General features: G+C 38.7%; 2 protein-coding genes across 4 annotated transcripts in view; both read right to left on the reverse strand.

The window, feature by feature from the left end:
- Positions 1-4,123, reverse strand: part of LOC148087335 (inactive rhomboid protein 2-like) — a 48,217-nt gene extending 44,094 nt beyond the window's left edge. The window contains exon 1 of one of the 2 annotated variants that reach the window (XM_087787238.1): positions 3,961-4,123. The gene's annotated coding sequence lies outside the window, so the exon portion shown is untranslated. The remainder of the gene's footprint in view (positions 1-3,960) is intronic. The other variant, XM_087787230.1, reaches the window with a different exon arrangement.
- A 2,502-nt stretch (positions 4,124-6,625) lies between these two features.
- acox1 (acyl-CoA oxidase 1, palmitoyl) overlaps positions 6,626-25,728 on the reverse strand; it is a 28,212-nt gene continuing 9,109 nt past the window's right edge. Inside the window, exons 3-14 of one of the 2 annotated variants that reach the window (XM_087787251.1) lie at positions 21,030-21,190; positions 20,314-20,421; positions 19,638-19,757; positions 19,451-19,566; positions 16,941-17,110; positions 16,717-16,879; positions 14,297-14,487; positions 11,833-12,003; positions 9,457-9,562; positions 9,248-9,391; positions 8,976-9,182; positions 6,628-7,458 (exon numbers count right to left, since the gene is read on the reverse strand). In XM_087787251.1, the coding sequence (XP_087643377.1) occupies positions 7,408-7,458; positions 8,976-9,182; positions 9,248-9,391; positions 9,457-9,562; positions 11,833-12,003; positions 14,297-14,487; positions 16,717-16,879; positions 16,941-17,110; positions 19,451-19,566; positions 19,638-19,757; positions 20,314-20,421; positions 21,030-21,190 (1,708 nt within the window). In that variant the 3' untranslated portion in view covers positions 6,628-7,407. Of the gene's footprint in view, positions 7,459-8,975; positions 9,183-9,247; positions 9,392-9,456; positions 9,563-11,832; positions 12,004-14,296; positions 14,488-16,716; positions 16,880-16,940; positions 17,111-19,450; positions 19,567-19,637; positions 19,758-20,313; positions 20,422-21,029; positions 21,191-25,728 lie in introns of both variants that reach the window. The other variant, XM_087787259.1, reaches the window with a different exon arrangement.

A 25,728-nucleotide genomic window follows, 5' to 3' on the forward strand; every position in this document is an offset into this window, starting at 1 on the left:
CACGTAGGGTACACACGACCCGCACGTAGGGTACACACGTAGGGTACACACGACCCGCACGTAGGGTACACACGACCCGCACGTAGGGTACACACGTAGGGTACACACGACCCGCACGTAGGGTACACACGTAGGGTACACACGACCCGCACGTAGGGTACACACGTAGGGTACACACGACCCGCACGTGGGGTACACGCGTAGGGTACACACGACCCGCACGTAGGGCACACACGTAGGGTACACACGTAGGGTACACACGTAGGGTACACACGTAGGGTACACACGACCCACACGTAGGGTACACACGACCCGCACGTAGGGTACACACGACCCGCACGTAGGGTACACGCGACCCACACGTGGGGTACACGCGTAGGGTACACGCGACCCACACGTGGGGTACACGCGTAGGGTACACGCGACCCACACGTGGGGTACACGCGTAGGGTACACGCGACCCACACGTGGGGTACACGCGTAGGGTACACGCGACCCACACGTGGGGTACACGCGTAGGGTACACACACAACAGTGTAGCTTTTGAAGCGAGGAACTGGATCCACACACAGGATCAGGACCAGAACACACTGTCGTATGAAGTACTTTGAGGTTCATGACGACACAAAAAACACAAAAACACTTCAAGATCAAGACAAACAACACGAGGAGGAGGAAGCGTGTGGAGATGAACTAGTGACATTTCAAAAGAAACCATGTCAATGTAAGTTCAGTTTGACCGTGAGTTGGTCTCTGTGGTCGTGAAGTACTTTGTATTTGAAGGAACTTCTGCAGGAAGAGTCTGGAATGTTGAGCAACATCTGGATCACCATGTGGAAAAACTGAAGTTAAAACACATTTTAAGAATATTTTCATCCTCTTCTTTCCATTTCTATTTCTTCTTCTTCTTTTTCTTCTTCTTCTCACACATTTTCTCACGAAGGTTTCAAACGAGCTCAGACTTGAACAAACTCGATTCAGGAACTGCAGGAACTCTGAGGTCGTGACTTCCTGAATGTGTTTCAATCCTTTCGTTGGTTCTGCTTTTCTTGTTACACAAGTGTGTGTTTCAATCAAATCCAACAGATAAATACTTCACCAGCTGAAGAACCCGGAGAATACTGTATTTTCTGGACTATTAGACACTGGATTATAAGACGCACCTTCAATGTTTGGCCTCCTTTAGAAGTGTTTTCATAAATACTTTGCACCGGATTATAAGGCGCATAGAATAAAAGATACAAACGTTGGACTGGGGTTGTGTTATCATCCACTAGATAAAGCTGAGCTAAAGGGAACGTCAACAAAACAGATAAAGTCAAACTTTATTAAGCGTCTGACAACTTTGTTCACTCCCATGGTAACGATGTTCAAATGATGTTTAAAAGTCTTCAAGCAGCAGCGCATGAGACTGTGTTTCGAGCAGACAAATGTTGAGCAGCAGAGAAGTTGAGCGCGTGTATGACGGCTAGAGCGCACGTGTATGACGGCTAGAGCGCACGTGTGCGACGTGTTGAACGCGCGTGTGTGACACCAAGGCACACTCGCTCAAACGGATGGCAGTAAACTTACTCCATAGACGTCCGCCATGATGTGACGTGCGTCGTTAATCCCACCCCGTGATGACGCAATGACGTCATCCCGCCCACGGCTCAGAGTCATGAAAGTGTTTGTAAACAACCACCAGGTAATGTTCATATATAAGGCACACTGTCATTTTTAGAGAAATTTAAAGGCTTTTAAGTGTGTCTTATAGTGCGGAAAATACAGTACATGTGTACGAGTACGAGTGACCTTCAAAGATATAAGATCGAACTCAAATTCACAACATGAAGTCTGGTTCTGCGTGAGGTTTCTGCCCGTTTCACAGAGAAGTTGAAAGAGTCTTGAGAAAACTCTGTTACTTTCAAGTTACACTGAACAGAAATGTGTCTCTGAGGTTTGGACGAGTGTCCACGTCAGCTGGTCCGGACCGTCTGTTGTCAGCTCTTCAGCGCCAGACCCGAGAACAATCGGACGTTTGTGGCGAGCGTCGTGTCGGAGACGATTCCTTCAGCGACGACAAATCAAACCAACAACAGTCTTGACATTTGAAATGTGAAGCTCGTTCTTCACTCCATCAGCTCATGAAGAACCAAAAGAAAAGATCCAAAGAAAACCATGAAAACATGATGAAAATAAAAAGGAAAAATGAAGAAACTGAACTCGTGCTACAAATATATGTTTTCGAAAGTTATTTTACAGTTTAAGTTAAATGTATTTATAAATCCTCAAGAAAGGTGTTTAGAAGATTTTCTAAATATAATTTACAAAAACAAAAATCATCTAAAAGAATACAAATAAAAAAACCACACGGTAAATTAAAGAATACAGACATAATAATTGTTTCTTTATCAAAGAACTTAAACAAGTTACATCTAGAATTTAAATTTAATTTAAAGAAGCAAATACAGTGTGAATGCTGACCCTGCTGTGGAAGTAGTAGTGGAATTAATTGTTAAAGTAGAAGTAGTAGAAAAATTAAAGTAGTAGTAGAACTAGTAGTAAATGTACAAGTAGTAGTAGTAGTGAAAGTAGTAGTAAATGTATAAGTAGGTAAAAGTGGAAGGAGTTGAAACATGAGTTGAAGATTTTTCCTATTGAAATGAATGGGGTAGAAAAAGAGGAATAGAAGAAAGAGTGGAAGAGATAAAAGAAAGATAGAACATAGCACGCATTTCGGAAACGAGCTGAATTGATAAAAGTTTGAACCGTTCAAATTGGATAAAAATTGTAGGAGGGACTTCGGAACAAAGTGTAGGTCAGAAGAAAAAATTGTGCGACTGCTTCCCAGCATTCACACAATGAACGCTTCCCAGCATTCACACAATACGATTTAAAGAGTTTCATATAGTTGAAGCTCCTTCCTATGAAATAAAAGTCAATCCTTCCATCAACAGCTGGACAACAACATCTCTCTGAAGAACTAGAGAAGAACAAGATTCTGTTTCTCGTTCGAACTGGTCGTGACAAAAGCGTCGACTGGTGTCAAATGTGTTTTCTTTCACGACACAGTTCAGTTCCCACGAGACATGAGACACAACATCTCTGGAGACGCAAAGTGGTTGAAACGACACAGTTGACAGTGAAATAAAAGTATTCATTGATAAACACATGGATCAGAACTTTATCTGAAGGTGTCATTACACAAACACACAACAACAACACACCTTAACTGACACACTATCTTTAAAAGAGCTTTTAAATGTTATTATTTTAAACTAATACAAGCCATAATTTGATGTTTTTTTACGAGTATCTTCGTGTGATTCTGTTATTTCTTCTGACAATTTAACACTTTCATGGAAAAACAACGTTATTACGATTTAAATTTACAACACAAACATTTAGTTCTTTCTGCAAAACACCGAAATAAATGAAGTTCATGCATTTAACGTAGATTAGATCCGAGGTTTTCTCAGGTGACCTGTCAATCATGATCTTTAAAAAATAATTTCTTTAAAAAAAGTCACTTTTGATTTTCAATCAAAAACCGAAACGAAACTCCAGCAGATTTTCACACCTGCTTCACAAAACCCGTGTTCGCGCTTCTCCTCGCTCGTTCCTAGAAGGCAAAACATGACAACTGGGAAGAGTTTTAATCGCCCTTGAGTTCGGGAGGAACCAGAAGGTCCAGGAGTGTCTCCTGGTCCGACATTCGAGAAGAACAACCTTCGCTGCGGCAACAAAGGCGTGTTGAGACTCGTCGCTGCTGCTCGAGGCTAACTGGCGCCTCTTTCCTTTTCTTTTACGCTTTTAAGAACTTCTTCCACGTCTTCGCTCGATTAAAGAAACTCTTTCCAGTCGTTCCTGCGTCTGAGCGGATGTTCGGTGAATCAAAGCCACGCTTTTCTGTCATTTTCACTGAGTTTAGGTTGAGAAAATAAAGCTAACAAAAGTGAAGCTAATCCAAGTTGTTACCTGAGAAGAAGGTCTTCTTCACACAGGTGTGAGGATCCTGGAGCTTCTTCTGCAGGTTCTTCTGGAGGTTCTTCTGGAGGTTCTCCTGCTCTTTTCCTTCAACATCCTCCGGATCCAGGAGCCGCGAGGAGGAGCCTCGACTCTTCCCACCGCGACGTCTCATGGACCGGATCCAAGCCCCGCCCAGGACCGGAGACTCGTTTCATTAAAATAAACAGAAAATAAAGTTGAAAGTTAGTTTTGAAAGAAAAGTAAATCATTGAAATTGTTTGTTTTATTCATAGAATATATTTAAATTAATGTCAATTCCTATCTGACCTTTGACCCCGCTGACCCCGAGGGTCGCAGAACATTCAGGAAACATAAATCTGAAGATAGTAAAGAATCAAACGTCACGAGTGTTTATAAAGTTTAATGATTATTGAAAATAGACACGAAAAGAATCAAAATCATACAAATGTTCATGAAATGTTTGACAGAATTAAAGAAACGAACGAACGTTAAAAACATTATTTTCTTCTTATTTTCTTCATTCGTTCAGTAGCAGCAGATTTAAGATTGTGTCAAATATTTTCACCGAAAGATCGTCTTGAAAATGTAAGAGAAAACTAGCATAAGTGTACCCCCAGCTAGCATTAGTGTACCCCCAGCTAGCATTAGTGTACCCCCAGCTAGCATTAGTGTACCCCCAGCTAGCATAAGTGTACCCCCAGCTAGCATTAGTGTACCCCCAGCTAGCATTAGTGTACCCCCAGCTAGCATTAGTGTACCCCCAGCTAGCATAAGTGTACCCCCAGCTAGCATTAGTGTACCCCCAGCTAGCATTAGTGTACCCCCAGCTAGCATTAGTGTACCCCCAGCTAGCATTAGTGTACCCCCAGCTAGCATTAGTGTACCCCCAGCTAGCATAAGTGTACCCCCAGCTAGCATTAGTGTACCCCCAGCTAGCATTAGTGTACCCCCAGCTAACATAAGTGTACCCCCAGCTAGCATAAGTGTACCCCCAGCTTACATAAGTGTACACCCAGCTAACATAAGTGTACCCCCAGCTAACATAAGTGTACCCCCAGCTAGCATTAGTGTACCCCCAGCTAGCATAAGTGTACCCCCAGCTAGCATAAGTGTACCCCCAGCTTACATAAGTGTACACCCAGCTAACATAAGTGTACACCCAGCTAGCATTAGTGTACACCCAGCTAGCATAAGTGTACCCCCAGCTAGCATAAGTGTACCCCCAGCTTACATAAGTGTACACCCAGCTAACATAAGTGTACACCCAGCTAGCATTAGTGTACACCCAGCTAGCATTAGTGTACACCCAGCTAGCATTAGTGTACACCCAGCTAGCATTAGTGTACACCCAGCTAACATAAGTGTACACCCAGCTAGCATTAGTGTACACCCAGCTAGCATTAGTGTACACCCAGCTAACATAAGTGTACACCCAGCTAACATAAGTGTACACCCAGCTAACATAAGTGTACACCCAGCTAGCATTAGTGTACCCCCAGCTAGCATAAGTGTACCCCCAGCTAGCATAAGTGTACCCCCAGCTAGCATAAGTGTACACCCAGCTAGCATAAGTGTACACCCAGCTTACATAAGTGTACACCCAGCTAACATAAGTGTACACCCAGCTAGCATTAGTGTACACCCAGCTAGCATTAGTGTACACCCAGCTAACATAAGTGTACACCCAGCTAACATAAGTGTACACCCAGCTAACATAAGTGTACACCCAGCTAGCATTAGTGTACCCCCAGCTAACATAAGTGTACACCCAGCTAACATAAGTGTACACCCAGCTAGCATAAGTGTACCCCCAGCTAGCATAAGTGTACACCCAGCTAGCATTAGTGTACCCCCAGCTAGCATTAGTGTACCCCCAGCTAGCATTAGTGTACCCCCAGCTAGCATAAGTGTACACCCAGCTAGCATTAGTGTACCCCCAGCTAGCATAAGTGTACACCCAGCTTACATAAGTGTACACCCAGCTAACATAAGTGTACACCCAGCTAGCATTAGTGTACCCCCAGCTAGCATTAGTGTACCCCCAGCTAGCATAAGTGTACACCCAGCTTACATAAGTGTACACCCAGCTAACATAAGTGTACACCCAGCTAGCATTTGTGTACACCCAGCTAACATAAGTGTACACCCAGCTAACATAAGTGTACACCCAGCTAACATAAGTGTACACCCAGCTAACATAAGTGTACACTCAGCTAACATAAGTGTACACCCAGCTAACATAAGTGTACACCCAGCTAACATAAGTGTACACCCAGCTAGCATTAGTGTACACTCAGCTAACATAAGTGTACACCCAGCTAACATAAGTGTACACCCAGCTAGCATTAGTGTACACCCAGCTAGCATTAGTGTACACCCAGCTAGCATTAGTGTACACCCAGCTAGCATAAGCATACACCAAGCTAGCATAAGCGTACACCCAGCTAGCATAGGCGTACACCCAGCTAGCATAAGCGTACACCCAGCTAGCATAAGCGTACACCCAGCTAGCATTAGTGTACACCCAGCTAGCATAAGCATACACCCAGCTAGCATAAGCGTACACCCAGCTAGCATTAGTGTACACCCAGCTAGCATTAGTGTACACACAGCTAGCATTAGGGTACACACAGCTAGCATTATTAGCATACACACAGTTAGCATTAGCACAGACACAGCATCCACAAAGCTAACATTAGTGTACATCCAGCTAGCATTAGCATACACCCAGCTAGCATTATTAGCATACAAACAGCTAGCATTAGCAAAGACACACCATACACACAGCTAACATTAGCAAACAAAGACCTAGCATTAGCATACACACAGCTAGCATTAGCGGATTGTGGTGCCTTTTTTGCCGCTTTCATTTCGAGCAAAAAACATTTTTTATTTGATTGATTTATTTGACAAAATCTTCTTCGTTCATCATCAACGTTGCTTTAAGTTTTAAGAATGTGTTAAAATCACGAAGTTCAAAGAGTCGAGAGAAATATTGAGGCAACTGTGATTTGAACAAAACAATGTTTTCGTTACTTTCAACATGAAAATAAACAACTTTCTAAAAGGTTTAAAGTTACAATTGTTACCATTTTAACGTGAACACCAAGAAAACAGTGACATGTGATCCGACAGGAAGTAGGAAGGCACAGGTGATGATGTCACTTCCACGTTGACATCAGAACATTATCGTCCGTCGAGAAGTAAAACTAGTCACGACTGGTTTAGAAACAGTTACGAGCAGCTTTAAGTTTGTTTACACTGTTGTTGTTGTTGTGCAGCAGGACTAGTTGAACAAACATGGGTTAAATCAGTGAGTTTGTTAGATCAGAAGATTGTTAATCGACGAGAAGGTGTGACGAGGGATCAGGTCTCATGAGGGATCAGGTCTCATGAGGGATCAGGTCTCATGAGGGATCAGGTCTCGGAACATCTTCACAGTTTGGACCTCAGAGGCTTCAGGTACTTGTGGAACGACTCGTGGACCTGAAACATCAAAGTTCAGTCGTTTAACAATCAATACATGTTGAGTGTGTTTGAACTTTGATACACACGCCATCAGAATACACACAGCTAGCATTAGCATACACACAGCTAGCATTAGCATACACACAGCTAGCATTAGCATACACACAGCTAGCATTAGCATACACACAGCTAGCATTAGCATACACACAACTAGCATTAGCATACACACAACTAGCATTAGCAAACACACAACGAACATAAGTGTACACACAGCTATCATTAGCATACACGCAGCTAGCATTAGCATACACACAACTATCATTAGCATACACACAGCTAGCATTAGCAAACACACAGCTAGCATTAGCAAACACACAATGAACATAAGTGTACACAACGCTAGCATTAGCATACACACAACTAGCATTAGCGAAAACACAGCTAGCATTAGCATACACACAACAAACCTAAGTGTACACACAGTTAAACATTAGCATACACACAGCTAGCATTAGCAAACACACAACAAACCTAAGTGTACACACAGCTAGCATAAGCATACACACATTTATACATTAGCATACACACAGCTAGCATTAGCATACACACAGTTATACATTAGCTTACACATAGCTAGCATTAGCAAACACACAATGAACAAAAGTGTACAGGTAGCTAGCATTTGCTTGCACAGAGCTAGCATTAGCAAACACACAACGAACAAAAGTGTATACATAGCTAGCGTTAGCTTGCACACAGCTAGCATTAGCAAACACACAACGAACAAAAGTGTTCACATAGCTAGCGTTAGCTTGCACACTGCTAGCATTAGCAAACACACAACGAACAAAAGTGTAAACATAGCTAGCATTAGCTTGCACACAGCTAGCATTAGCAAACACACAACGAACAAAAGTGTAAACATAGCTAGCGTTAGCTTGCACACAGCTAGCATTAGCAAACACACAACAAACCTAAGTGTACACACAGTTATACATAAGCATACACACAGTTATACATTAGCATACACACAGCTATACATTAGCAAACACACAACAAACCTAAGTGTACACACAGTTATACATTAGCATACACACAGCTAGCATCAGCATACAAACAGTTACATTAGCATACACACATCTAGCATTAAGAAACACACAACGAACCTAAGTGTACACACGGCTAGCATTAGCATACACATGGCTAGCATTAGCATACACAATGAACAAAAGTGTACAGATAGCTAGCATTAGCTTGCACACAGTTAGCATTAGCAAACACACAACGAACAAAAGTGTAAACATAGCTAGCATTAGCTTGCACACAGCTAGCATTTTCCTCACATTAACTCCAATCGTCCAGAAATCACAAACTAATCTACGGTGATCTTGTGGAAACACGTGGTAAGTTTTTAAACAAACAAAAGGACGAGAAGAGCTAACATGCTAACAAGCTAACGCTGGTTATGTTGAACATTTGTCGTCATCTTCCTGGATCAGAATCCTTGAGGAGAACATGGAGAAGGTCCTCCTCACCTCGCTGGCGTTGAGCGGAGACTGGCGCGCCCACTCGAACATGTTCTCGTAGACGTTCCCGTCGTATCTTCCCAGCACAGAGTTGAGCTTCCGGTCGTGGTAGTCGAAGGCGTCGGTCAGAGCGACGGCGTCCGGTCTCACCTGAGACAGGAGCTGCTTGATGCGAACCGAGACCTGCTTCACTTGTGCAGCGTTGAGAAGGTTGGCCTGAAGAAGATCAGAAGATCCAGATGTTGATCATGAAAACACCAGAACACGGAGGAACATCTCACCTGCAGGAAGTCCCCGGCATTGTTGGAGATGCCGTGGAGAGCGTAGAGCAGAGCCAGGCGGGACAGCGCCGCGTGGATGGAGGTCTCCTGGATCTCCAGCAGCTTCTCACAGAAGAGCTTCACCACCACGTAGTGACAGTGAGCCTGTGAACACCAGAGCTCATGGTGAAGATGTTCGAAGGACTCGCGGCGAGAAGATGGCGACGTACGTCTGAGGCTCGGACCAGCTCGATGGCGCTGTTGTTCCAGGCGTCCTCTTGACTCCTGCTGCGCTGAAGATCCTCCTGGATGCTCTTCGCCGCCATTTCTACCAAACTGAGGAACAAGAAACGATCGTTAACATGTTTGTCTTCGATCTCTGAGTGAAACCACTGATCAATAAATTCAATGTATACTTTTATTTATATGTATAATGTATATGAATATGTATAATGTATATGTATAATGTATATGTATAATGTATATGTATATGTATAATGTATATGTATAATGTATATGTATAATGTATATGTATAATGTATATGTATATGTATAATGTATATGTATAATGTATATGTATAATGTATATGTATATGTATAATGTATATGTATAATGTATATGTATAATGTATATGTATATGTATAATGTATATGTATAATGTATATGTATAATGTATATGTATAATGTATATGTATAATGTATATGAATATGTATAATGTATATGTATATGTATATGTATATGTATAATGTATATGAATATGTATAATGTATATGTATAATGTATATGTATATGTATATGTATAATGTATATGTATATGTATATGTATAATGTATATGTATATGTATAATGTATAATGTATAATGTATATGTATAATGTATATGTATAATGTATATGAATATGTATAGTCGCTAAATATTCTGTTCACAATTGTTTATGAGATTATTTTTTCATTACTAAAAGATCTTATTTAAATTATACTTAAAATTGTTTGATTTTAGTCGAAAATTGTGTGATTATAGTTGAAAATTGTTTGATTCTAGTTGAAAATTGTTTGATTTTAGTCGAAAATTGTGTGATTATAGTTGAAAATTGTTTGATTCTAGTTGAAAATTGTGTATTTACGTGTGTTGTTGTGATGTCTATTGAAATCATTTTTTTGAGTTTTCACATGCGTCGTCTTGAAGGACAAGATTGAAACAAACAAACAAATAAATAAATAAATAAATACATAAATAAATAAATAATACTTGCGATGAAATATAAATGAGCTGAAAACCACAACAAGTGCTGCTGAAATGATGGTTTTCATTCTAATGGTCTCTTGAGAGCAGTTTGAGTCTGATGAGCTCAAGATGGAAAATATAAAACATGACAACAACACATGGTCAACATGACAACAACAACACATGGTCAACATGACAACAACAACACATGGTCAACATGACAACAACAACACATGGTCAACATGACAACAACAACACATGGTCAACATGACAACAACAACACATGGTCAACATGACAACAACAACACATGGTCAACATGACAACAACAACACATGGTCAACATGACAACAACAACACATGGTCAACATGACAACAACAACACATTGTCAACATGACAACAACACATGGTCAACATGACAACAACACATGGTCAACATGACAACAACAACACATGGTCAACATGACAACAACACATGGTCAACATGACAACAACAACACATTGTCAACATGACAACAACAACACATTGTCAACATGACAACAATAACACATGGTCAACATGACAACAACAACACATGGTCAACATGACAACAACAACACATTGTCAACATGACAACAACAACACATTGTCAACATGACAACAATAACACATGGTCAACATGACAACAACAACACATGGTCAACATGACAACAACAACACATTGTCAACATGACAACAATAACACATGGTCAACATGACAACAACAACACATGGTCAACATGACAACAACAACACATGGTCAACATGACAACAACAACACATTGTCAACATGACAACAACAACACATGGTCAACATGACAACAATAACACATGGTCAACATGACAACAACAACACATTGTCAACATGACAACAACAACACATTGTCAACATGACAACAATAACACATGGTCAACATGACAACAACAACACATGGTCAACATGACAACAACAACACATTGTCAACATGACAACAACAACACAATCAAGTCCAACTCGAATAGAAAAAGTGCAACAATTTAAAGTTTTCATTCAGATTTTCTAATTATTCAAGTTTCTTAAGTGTTATTTTGCTGCTCGACTCACTGAGGCACAGAAACTGAAGCGTCACTGATGGGTTCGAGTCCCAGAGAGACACTGGTGTCAGTAACTGATGGAAGGATCAATAAAGTTGATCTAATCCTGTCACCAGTTTAACTACGAAGCGCTGAGAGAGTTTTTAAAGCGACCACAAGATACAACAAAGTTTTCTTCGTCGTAAACTCATTCAAACCCAGACCGTTGTCGACCTTCATCCATTCATCCACCAGAGGGAGCCAGAAACAACACGTTGAGCTCCACAGAGTGTGCTTTAAAGGACTCACGCAGCAGCTCGCAGCTTGTACAGGGTCACCAGGCCTGGGAGGTCGTCTGGGTCAACGTGAGCCGCCACAGACTGAAGCTGGACTCGCTGGTGCTCGGCCTCGTTCAGGTACGAGAAGATTCCACGGAGCTGCTGACCGGCCTTCACCTGACGGTAGCTCTTCACCAGGAACCTGTCAATCACAGGGACCTGTCAGTCAAGTCTTGTTGAACGTTTTCACAGGAAGTTATTGAGCTTTAATAATATGACCTTATCTGACCTCACCTGACCTCACCTGACCTCATCTGACCTCACCTGACCTCACCTGACCTCACCTGACCTCACCTGACCTCATCTGACCTCACCTGACCTCACCTGACCTCATCTGACCTCATCTGACCTAACCTGACCTCATCTGACCTCACCTGACCTCACCTGACCTCACCTGACCTTATCTGACCTTATCTGACCTCACCTGACCTCACCTGACCAGTGTAAGGAATTTAACACTTCAAAAGTTGGAACTTTGTTTATTTAAATCATTAAAATATTACATTTATTAAAATATATTTTTTTAAAATTAAAATGATTTTTTGTTTGTTTTTTTAATTTGTTTTTTTTATTTAAGAACTAAATTTAATATTTTATAAATGAACATTTTTTACATAAAGTTTCCAATAATAAAAATATATTTCTTAGTTTCTTAGAAGTTAAGATAAATATTAAAAATGTTTGTTTCTTCTTACAGGTCGACACGTGATTGGCTGAGAGTTTGATCAGTAGCTCTGAGTTCTGTTGCTTTAGTCTGTTGAAGCGCTTTGTGACCCTGGTCTGGAAAACACTATACAAATAAAAATGACTAACTTACTTACTTACTGTAACAACATTTATACATCGAATTAAAAAAGACTTAAAAGAATTAAATAAATACTGAATTAATAACATTTATTTTGAATGACATTAAAACATCAAACTCAATGAAAATCAATAAAAAATATTATTTTTTAATTCAAATATTCATTATGAAATAATTCAACCTTTAAAATACAAAATATTAAATAAATGATGTAAAAAAAAAAGCATAATTCAATGATTAGAATAATTAAATAAACGTTTAAATAAAAAAATATATCAAAGTTAGTGTCTTGAAGTGAGAAATCGATATTAATGCGATATTTTTTCTTTCACCTAAAAATGAAGTCGCGGTTTATAGAAAGAAAAAGATGATATTTTCTCTTTCGTTTTTTTCAACGCTTCTGTGTCGACATGATGGTATAAAAATATCTCTTCTAACGCTCAGTCTTGCGGGACTTGATTCTGTTTCCTGTGAAACTGAGCGACATCAGAGAGGAGCCGCCGGCGCGTTGTGATATCACCAAATCAATAATAAATCATTGTACACGCACACATAACACTTTATAAATGATGCTAACAACTTAGCTCGTTAGCATACGGTGAAGACGCACACATAACACTTTATAAATGATGCTAACAACTTAGCTCGTTAGCATACGCTTAAGACGCACACATAACACTTTAGAAATGATGCTAACAACTTAGCTCGTTAGCATACGCTTAAGACGCACACATAACACTTTAGAAATGATGCTAACAACTTAGCTCGTTAGCATACGGTGAAGACGGACAGGTTTGTTTGGAAGTTCATGATAGAATGGAAGTATTACTTCACTGGATCACTAGTGTTTGACTAGATCATAAGTTAGTATTACTTCACTGGATCACTAGTGTTTGACTAGATCATAAGTTAGTATTACTTCACTGGATCACTAGTGTTTGACTAGATCATAAGTTAGTATTACTTCACTGGATCACTAGTGTTTGACTAGATCATAGGTTAGTATTACTTCACTGGATCACTAGTGTTTGACTAGATCATAAGTTAGTATTACTTCACTGGATCACTAGTGTTTGACTAGATCATAAGTTATTATTACTTCACTGGATCACTAGTGTTTGACTAGATCATAAGTTAGTATTACTTCACTGGATCACTAGTGTTTGACTAGATCATAAGTTAGTATTACTTCACTGGATCACTAGTGTTTGACTAGATCATAAGTTAGTATTACTTCACTGGATCACTAGTGTTTGACTAGATCATAAGTTAGTATTACTTCACTGGATCACTAGTGTTTGACTAGATCATAAGTTAGTATTACTTCACTGGATCACTAGTGTTTGACTAGATCATAAGTTAGTATTACTTCACTGGATCACTAGTGTTTGACTAGATCATAAGTTAGTATTACTTCACTGGATCACTAGTGTTTATTATTTGTTCATTATTGATTTATACTAAATTATAAATGATCATGTTTTCGATGTATATCACACGTGAGAATATCGCGATATCAATAATTTTCGATATATCGAGCCTCAGTTTCAACATTAAAATGTTAAATTCCTTCACCACTCCGACACTGATCTACTTCATCAAGGGTCAAGGGTCAAGCGAGCGCTCATACCTGGCCGTCTGCAGCATCATGACCGTGTTCTCGCCCTCGTAGGTGCAGGTCGGCGTGAAGTTGACGTAGATGTCGGGGAAGCCGCTGCTCAGGGAATAACCGTGACCTCCACACGACATCCTGCAGACCTCGATCCCGGCGTTGGACGTCCACGAGGTGAAGGCCTTCAGGCCGGCGGTCAGAGCGTGAAGCTGCGAAGGTCGTGTTCGGAAGATTAGACTCTTGTGAAGTTAGTCAAATATTAAAATCATTGAAAAAAAAGCTCATCAATGAGACAAAATAACAGTAACACCGAGTTTGAAAATAAACTACAGTTCCACTATCCTGACACTAGAGGGAGCCAAGAGTCAAGTACTGGACAATACTACGCATATATACTTGTTACTACACTATCACAACACCAGAGTCAAGTACTGGACAATACTACACATATATACTTGTTACTACACTATCACAACACCAGAGTCAAGTACTGGACAATACTACACATATATACTTGTTACTACACTATCACAACACCAGAGTCAAGTACTGGACAATACTACACATATATACTTGTTAGTACACTATCACAACACCAGAGTCAAGTACTGGACAATACTACACATATATACTTGTTACTACACTATCACAACACCAGAGTCAAGTACTGGACAATACTACACATATATACTTGTTACTACACTATCACAACACCAGAGTCAAGTACTGGACAATACTACACATATATACTTGTTACTACACTATCACAACACCAGAGTCAAGTACTGGACAATACTACACATATATACTTGTTACTACACTATCACAACACCAGAGTCAAGTACTGGACAATACTACACATATATACTTGTTACTACACTATCACAACACCAGAGTCAAGTACTGGACAATACTACATATATATACTTGTTACTACACTATCACAACACCAGAGTCAAGTACTGGACAATACTACACATATATACTTGTTACTACACTATCACAACACCAGAGTCAAGTACTGGACAATACTACATATATATACTTGTTACTACACTATCACAACACCAGAGTCAAGTACTGGACAATACTACACATATATACTTGTTACTACACTATCACAACACCAGATTCAAGTACTGGACAATACTACACATATATACTTGTTACTACACTATCACAACACCAGAGTCAAGTACTGGACAATACTACATATATATACTTGTTACTACACTATCACAACACCAGAGTCAAGTACTGGACAATACTACACATATATACTTGTTACTACACTATCACAACACCAGATTCAAGTACTGGACAATACTACACATATATACTTGTTACTACACTATCACAACACCAGAGTCAAGTACTAGACAATACTACACATATATACTTGTTACTACACTATCACAACACCAGAGTCAAGTACTGGACAATACTACACATATATACTTGTTACTACACTATCACAACACCAGATTCAAGTACTGGACAATACTACACATATATACTTGTTACTACACTATCACAACACCAGAGTCAAGTACTGGACAATACTACACATATATACTTGTTACTACACTATCACAATACCAGAGTCAAGTACTGGACAATACTACACATATATACTTGTTACTACACTATCACAACACCAGAGTCAAGTACTAGACAATACTACACATATATACTTGTTACTACACTATCACAACACCAGAGTCAAGTACTGGACAATACTACACATATATACTTGTTACTACACTCTCACAACACCAGAGTCAAGTAGTGGACAATACTACACATACGTATATACTTGTTACTACACTATCACAACACCAGAGTCAAGTAATTGACAATACTACACATATATACTTGTTACTACACTATCACAACACCAGAGTCAAGTACTGGACAATACTACACATATATACTTGTTAGTACACTATCACAACACCAGAGTCAAGTACTGGACAATACTACACATATATACTTGTTACTACACTATCACAACACCAGAGTCAAGTACTGGACAATACTACACATATATACTTGTTACTACACTATCACAACACCAGAGTCAAGTAGTGCACAATACTACACATATATACTTGTTACAACACTATCACAACACCAGAGTCAAGTACTGGACAATACTACACATATATACTTGTTACTACACTATCACAACACCAGAGTCAAGTACTGGACAATACTACACATATATACTTGTTACTACACTATCACAACACCAGAGTCAAGTAGTGCACAATACTACACATATATACTTGTTACAACACTATCACAACACCAGAGTCAAGTACTGGACAATACTACACATATATACTTGTTACTACACTATCACAACACCAGAGTCAAGTACTGGACAATACTACACATATATACTCGTTACTACTTGTTAACCCAGTAACTAGTACCTCGGGCAGCTCGCTGAAGTCCCCCTGCTGGATGTCTCCGGTGACGCGGTGGTACAAGTTCCTGGTGTACTGACCCACGAAGGTGAAGGCGTAGGCAGTGGCCAGCAGAGGGAAGAGCTTGTGCTGCTGCGTCTGATAGTCCAGGATCTGAGGCTCAGGGTCTCTGCAGGAGAAACGGGTTCATCTTCTGACTGTTGTGCACACGAGCCACGGCGACCACTGACCCTGCTCGCAGCTCCGACTGGTGGCGGACGCTGCTGTAGCGGATGGCGATGGTGCAGGACTTGGAGAGGGCCCGGCCCGCCTCGCCCACGATCATGGAGCGGATGAAGACCATGGTGCCGTAGGTCAGCTTGTCACTGGGAGGCTTGACGTAGGTGCCGTCTGGCTCCACCTGGTGGACACAACAGCACATTACACTCTCTCCAGATAAAGCTTGTATGATTTAAAACTTTAAATTCCTAATTTCTAAAATGAATGTATAAACTTACAAAATAAATATAGAAATCCAAACATTCATCCAATGATTTTAAACATTTCTTTCACTATTTTGTATTTTTTGTTGACTTTGTCATTTTTTACAATTTTGTTAATTTGTTTTGATTAGTTTTTCCTTCATTACAGTATAATTATCATCAGAACGTGTTGATAGATCGTCATTTAAAATAAGTGTTGTTTACATTTTTATTCCTTGCAAATGCGTCTCAATAGATTGTAAAGGCGTTTCAATAGTTTGTAAATGTGTTTCAATAGTTTGTAAACCTGAGTCAATAGTTTGTAAACCTGAGTCAATTGTTTGTAAATGTGTCTCACTAGTTTGTAAATGTGTCTCAATAATTTGTAAATTACATTCAATAGTTTGTAAATGTATTTCAATAGTTTGTAAATATGTTTCAATAGTTTGTAAATGTGCTTCAATAGTTTTTAAATGTGTTTCAATAGTTTGTAAATGTGTTTCAATAGTTTTTAAATGTGTTTCAATAGTTTGTAAATGTGTCTCAATAATTTGTAAATTACATTCAATAGTTTGTAAATGTATTTCAATAGTTTGTAAATATGTTTCAATAGTTTGTAAATGTGTTTCAATAGTTTGTAAATGTGCTTCAATAGTTTGTAAATGACTTTCAATAGTTTGTAAATGTGTTTCAATAGTTTGTAAATGTGTCTCAATAATTTGTAAATTACATTCAATAGTTTGTAAATGTATTTCAATAGTTTTTAAATGTGTTTCAATAGTTTGTAAATGTGTCTCAATAGTTTGTAAATGTGTTTCAATAGTTTGTAAATGTATTTCAATAGTTTTTAAATGTGTTTCAATAGTTTGTAAATGTGCTTCAATAGTTTTTAAATGTGTTTCAATAGTTTGTAAATGTATTTCAATAGTTTTTAAATGTGTTTCAATAGTTTGTAAATGTATTTCAATAGTTTTTAAATGTGTTTCAATAGTTTGTAAATGTGTTTCAATAGTTTGTAAATGTATTTCAATAGTTTTTAAATGTGTTTCAATAGTTTGTAAATGTGCTTCAATAGTTTTTAAATGTGTTTCAATAGTTTGTAAATGTGTTACAATAGTTTTTAAATGTGTTTCAATAGTTTGTAAATGTATTTCAATAGTTTGTAAATATGTTTCAATAGTTTGTAAATGTGCTTCAATAGTTTTTAAATGTGTTTCAATAGTTTGTAAATGTGTTACAATAGTTTTTAAATGTGTTTCAATAGTTTGTAAATGTGTCTCAATAATTTGTAAATTACATTCAATAGTTTGTAAATGTATTTCAATAGTTTGTAAATATGTTTCAATAGTTTGTAAATGTGCTTCAATAGTTTTTAAATGTGTTTCAATAGTTTGTAAATGTGTTACAATAGTTTGTAAATGACTTTCAATAGTTTGTAAATGTGTTTCAATAGTTTGTAAATGTGTTACAATAGTTTGTAAATGACTTTCAATAGTTTGTAAATGTGTTTCAATAGTTTGTAAATGTGTTACAATAGTTTGTAAATGACTTTCAATAGTTTGTAAATGTGTTACAATAGTTTGTAAATGACTTTCAATAGTTTGTAAATGTGTTTCAATAGTTTGTAAATGTGTTTCAATAGTTTGTAAATGTGTTACAATAGTTTGTAAATGTGTTACAATAGTTTGTAAATGTGTTACAATAGTTTGTAAATGTGTTACAATAGTTTGTAAATGACTTTCAATAGTTTGTAAATGTGTTTCAATAGTTTGTAAATGTGTTACAATAGTTTGTAAATGTGTTACAATAGTTTGTAAATGTCTTACAATAGTTTGTAAATGTGCTTCAATAGTTTGTAAATGTGTTTCAATAGTTTGTAAATGACTTTCAATAGTTTGTAAATGTGTTTCAATAGTTTGTAAATGTGTTACAATAGTTTGTAAATGTGTTACAATAGTTTGTAAATGTGTTACAATAGTTTGTAAATGTGTTACAATAGTTTGTAAATGACTTTCAATAGTTTGTAAATGTGTTTCAATAGTTTGTAAATGTGTTACAATAGTTTGTAAATGTGTTACAATAGTTTGTAAATGTGTTACAATAGTTTGTAAATGTGCTTCAATAGTTTGTAAATGTGTTACAATAGTTTGTAAATGTGTTACAATAGTTTGTAAATGTGCTTCAATAGTTTGTAAATGTGTAAATGTGTCGAGGAACCATTGAACCTGCTGATCAACTGTACAAAAGTGTGTAACTGTCTACACAACACGTTAACATACCCTTGAGTACTTCATGAGCATGTTGTCTCTCGGGATCCTGATGTTGTCCATCTTCAAGTAACCGTTGTCGACTTCGCTGAAACCGAACTTGGGTCCGATGTCGCCGATGACGACGCCTGACGACACGACAACAGAATGAATTGGATGCGGTTAAAGAGAGGGAGGAGGCGGAGTCGACCCGGGTCACCTGGCAGAGGCAGGTGAGTGTCCAGGTGTCGCAGAGGAACGATGAAGGCGTGGAGGCCGTGACACTTCCCTAAGGTGTGCAGCTGCGCCAGAACGATGGCGTAGTTGGAGGTTTTTCCCACTGGAAGTTACAAGTGTGACGTCAGTTTGACAACATCAGACGAACGACAACATTCTCACTTCAACAAGGAAGTACGACGTCAGATATTACATCAAGTTTAAACCTTTTTCTTCCAATTGAAATGTTTTTTAAATAATTGAATTCAACCAGGAAATTGAAATAAATTATCTGTTTAAATAGTTTGTAAATGTGTTTCAATAGATTTTAAACCTTGTTATATTATACATTATATTACATTTATAAAATAAAATAATTTCAAATGTATTATTTTTTATACACAGTTTAATATTCTTATTCCCAAATGTAAAGTTAATGTTCTCAATTCATTCATTAATTCATTCATTCATTCATTCATTCTCTATCGCTGTATCCCTTGTGTGGGTCGCGGGGAGACTGGAGTCTATCCCAGTATCATAGGGCGAGAGGCAGGGGACACCCTGGACAGACCACCACTCACACACACACTCATACCTACGGACAATTTCCCTCAAGTTCTCATCAACCTCAACCCTCCGCAGTGAAGGTTGAAGTCCAGGCGCTGCTCAAAGGCACTCACGTCCTCCGGGCCACCACTTGATGGAGCTGACGGTCGGGCTGTTGAGCACGAACTCCTGGGTCGCGGGGTCGTAGGTGGCCGTCGTCTCCAGGCCCCGCAGGTGAGTCCCTGGACAGCAGGACAACCCAGAAGGTCACGACACACACACACAGGTCAGCGTCGCACACTTGAAGGACACGAGGAAACTAGAGGTCGTCGTAACGTCGTATGTGTTTGACAGACAGTTTAGCGAAGGTCGCGCGAGAATCACTCGAGATGTTAGTGGTGGAGACGACACAGAGGTCAGAGGTCACAGCTACACGACGACGTCTAACTGACGGAGCAGACGATGAAGCTCGTGTTCGATTAAGTTACTTGTGATGATTTCAAAAGATGTTTTTCACACAAACCTGGATCTAAAGCTCTGGAAGTCGACGGAAGCTTTAGAACATTTGACGTTTTCTAACGTTGAAACTTTCTTTCATGACTGAAACTAGGAGTTGTTTTATGGAATCATTGAATTAAATCATTTTAGATTCAAGATTAAATCGATTTTAACTTTGAAAATCAAGTCATCATCGAGCATAAGTTAAATATTCCAGTCATTAACTAAATTAATTTTCTAGATTCAGTATTAAATGTGAGCAGACATGAGCAACAGAGCACGAGCTACTGATCAAAGTTTCAACGCTCGAAAAGTGAAAGTCCTTCAAGGTTCTTCTCCTCAGGTGGTTTACCGTGGCCCATCTCAGTCTGAGCATAGGTTCCGATGATCTCTAAGTTCCAGGCCGGCATGAAGAACTGGTCCATCTGCTCGGGCGTGGCCTGGTTGAGCAGAGTGGGCAGGAACATCCCCAGGTGCAGGTCCAGAGCCTCGGGCCTGTCGCTCTGGACACAGCTGACCACGCAAGACCAGCAATGAAACAATGATGGACGGAAGAGAAGAGAGTGATGGACAGAAGAGAAGAGAGTGATGGACAGAAGAGAAGAGAGTGATGGACAGAAGAGAGTGATGGACAGAAGAGAGAGAGAGAGTGATGGACAGAAGAGAGTGATGGACAGAAGAGAAGAGAGTGATGGTCAGAAGAGAAGAGAGTGATGGACAGAAGAGAAGAGAGTGATGGACAGAAGAGAAGAGAGTGATGGACAGAAGAGAGTGATGGACAGAAGAGAAGAGAGTGATGGACAGAAGAGAAGAGAGTGATGGTCAGAAGAGAAGAGAGTGATGGACAGAAGAGAAGAGAGTGATGGACAGAAGAGAAGAGAGTGATGGACAGAAGAGAGTGATGGACAGAAGAGAAGAGAGTGATGGACAGAAGAGAGTGATGGACAGAAGAGAAGAGAGTGATGGACAGAAGAGAGAGAGAGTGATGGACAGAAGAGAAGAGAGTGATGGACAGAAGAGAGTGGTGGACAGAAGAGAGAGAGAGTGATGGACAGAAGAGAGTGGTGGACAGAAGAGAAGAGAGTGGTGGACAGAAGAGAAGAGAGTGGTGGACAGAAGAGAAGAGAGTGATGGACAGAAGAGAGTGGTGGACAGAAGAGAGAGAGAGTGATGGACAGAAGAGAAAGAGAGTGATGGACAGAAGAGAGAGAGAGTGATTGACAGAAGAGAGAGAGAGGGTGATGGACAGAAGAGAGAGAGAGGGTGATGGACAGAAGAGAGAGAGAGAAAGAGAGAAAGAGAGAAAGAGAGAGAGAGATGGACAGAAGAGAGTGATGGACAGAAGAGAGAGTGAGTGATGGACAGAAGAGAGTGGTGGACAGAAGAGAGAGTGAGTGATGGACAGAAGAGAGAGAGAGTGATGGACAGAAGAGAGTGATGGACAGAAGAGAGAAATGGACAGAAGAGAGAGAGAGAGTGATGGACAGAAGAGAGAGTGAGTGATGGACAGAAGAGAGTGATGGACAGAAGGGAGAGATGGACAGAAGGGAGAGAGAGAGAGAGAGTGATGGACAGAAGGGAGAGATGGACAGAAGAGAGAGAGTGATGGACAGAAGGGAGAGATGGACAGAAGAGAGAGAGAGAGAGAGTGATGGACAGAAGGGAGAGTGATTGATCAGTGAAGACAAGAGAGAAAGAAAAACGTAAGAATTTCATGCAAACACGTGTTTATAGTTTTGTCATCATGGTCACGTGTGGAGAAAGTATTTATACTTTAAAATACTGTGATTCTTTTCGTCACAACATACATCAATATTCAACAGAACTGATTACAATTAACATGAACGTAATCTTGTTCATGTTGCAATTAAACTTCCTGCCTCTAGATGGCAGCAGTCGTTACGTCCTCCACAGCTAAAGGAAGAATGATGACTGAGGACGAGAGGATACAGTGAGTCCAGCAGCTTTTAAAGCTGATGTTTGGACATATTTTGGTTTGAAAACAAATGAAAGTAGTTATGACTTCAAGAGTCATGTGGTCTGTAAATACTACAACACCAGAGTCAAGTACTGGACAATACTACACATATATACTTGTTACTACACTATCACAACACCAGAGTCAAGTACTGGACAATACTACACATATATACTTGTTACTACACTATCACAACACCAGAGTCAGGTACTGGACAATACTACACATATATACTTGTTACTACACTATCACAACACCAGAGTCAAGTACTGGACAATACTACACATATATACTTGTTACTACACTATCACAACACCTGAGTCAAGTACTGGACAATACTACACATATATACTTGTTACGACACCATCACAACACCAGAGTCAAGTACTGGACAATACTACACATATATACTTGTTACTACACTATCACAACACCTGAGTCAAGTACTGGACAATACTACACATATATACTTGTTACGACACCATCACAACACCAGAGTCAAGTACTGGACAATACTACACATATATACTTGTTACTACACTATCACAACACCTGAGTCAAGTACTGGACAATACTACACATATATACTTGTTACGACACCATCACAACACCAGAGTCAAGTACTGGACAATACTACACATACATACTTGTTACTACACTATCACAACACCTGAGTCAAGTACTGGACAATACTACACATATATACTTGTTACTACACTATCACAACACCAGAGTCAAGTACTGGACAATACTACACATATATACTTGTTACTACACTATCACAACACAAGAGTCAAGTACTGGACAATACTACACATATATACTTGTTATTACACTATCACAACACCAGAGTCAAGTACTGGACAATACTACACATATATACTTGTTACTACACTATCACAACACCAGAGTCAAGTACTGGACAATACTACACATATATACTTGTTACTACACTATCACAACACCAGAGTCAAGTACTGGACAATACTACACATATATACTTGTTACTACACTATCACAACACCAGAGTCAAGTACTGGACAATACTACACATATATACTTGTTATTACACCATCACAACACCAGAGTCAAGTACTGGACAATACTACACATACATACTTGTTACTACACTATCACAACACCTGAGTCAAGTACTGGACAATACTACACATATATACTTGTTACTACACTATCACAACACCAGAGTCAAGTACTGGACAATACTACACATATATACTTGTTACTACACTATCACAACACAAGAGTCAAGTACTGGACAATACTACACATATATACTTGTTATTACACTATCACAACACCAGAGTCAAGTACTGGACAATACTACACATATATACTTGTTACTACACTATCACAACACCAGAGTCAAGTACTGGACAATACTACACATATATACTTGTTACTACACTATCACAACACCAGAGTCAAGTACTGGACAATACTACACATATATACTTGTTACTACACTATCACAACACCAGAGTCAAGTACTGGACAATACTACACATATATAGTTGTTATTACACTATCACAACACCAGAGTCAAGTACTGGACAATACTACACATATATACCTGTTACTACACTATCACAACACCAGAGTCAAGTACTGGACAATACTACACATATATACTTGTAACTACACTATCACAACACCAGAGTCAAGTACTGGACAATACTACACATATATACTTGTTACTACACTATCACAACACCCGAGTCAAGTACTGGACAATACTACACATATATACTTGTTACTACACTATCACAACACCAGAGTCAAGTACTGGACAATACTACATATACATACTTGTTACTAGACTATCACAACACAAGAGTCAAGTACTGGACAATAGTACACATATATACTTTTTACTACACTATCACAACACCAGAGTCAAGTACTGGACAATACTACACATATATACTTGTTACTACACTATCACAACACCAGAGTCAAGTACTGGACAATACTACATATACATACTTGTTACTACACTATCACAACACCAGAGTCAAGTACTGGACAATACTACACATACATACTTGTTACTACACTATCACAACACCAAAGTCAAGTACTGGACAATACTGCACATATATACTTGTTACTACACTATCACAACACCAGAGTCAAGTACTGGACAATACTACAGATACATACTTGTTACTACACTATCACAACACCAAAGTCAAGTACTGGACAATACTACACATATATACTTGTTACTACACTATCACAACACCAAAGTCAAGTACTGGACAATACTACACATATATACTTGTTACTACACTATGAAGTAAAAATCCATTAATATACTAAGAACTTCTTGATCTCATTTAAAGGCCTTAAACAGAATATTTGCTACATAAATAACTTTCCTACAGTACTGACCAAGAAAACACTAAAGTACTGCTAAAGTTGTTTTAAAACATGTTTCTTCTTGTGTTGGTTCTGAGGAATATTTGAGCAACGTTTCAACATCAGGTCAAACTGTCGTCAACTGTCAGACTCGTGTCGATGATTGACAGCCGTGGTCAATAAAACTAGTTCTTTTTACTATTGAACTTTGTTCAATATTTACTATTGAAATGAATGACACTAAAGTCACATGACTTGTCAAGTGACTCTAGTGTCATTCATTTCAATTTTTGATCAAATATTGAAAGGTTGAATTCATTTCCATTATTCAATATTTGTAGTATTTTAATTATTCAATATTTGTAATATTTTAATTATTCAATATTTGTAGTATTTTAATTATTCAATATTTGTAGTATTTTAATTTCAATTTTTCAATTTTCTTAATTCGTAGCATTTTAAATTCAATATAAAAACACCAGACAGAACCAAACGAGCACAGAGTCCCTGGATCGTAAAGGATCATGTGACGTCATCACTTTACTTTCATGACAAAGTATGTACTTTAACTGTGGAGTTGAAACATGTTCAAGTACATGTTACGATCGACCAGTACATTCTGACGTCAACAGTATCAGTGTTTAATATCTTGGTCACGTCTGTTGAACATGTTTCAACTCCACAGTTAAAGTAC

The sequence above is a fragment of the Callionymus lyra genome, chromosome 1 (genome assembly GCF_982586985.1).
Source record: "Callionymus lyra chromosome 1, fCalLyr1.hap1.1, whole genome shotgun sequence".
Taxonomy (NCBI): Eukaryota; Metazoa; Chordata; class Actinopteri; order Syngnathiformes; family Callionymidae; genus Callionymus; species Callionymus lyra.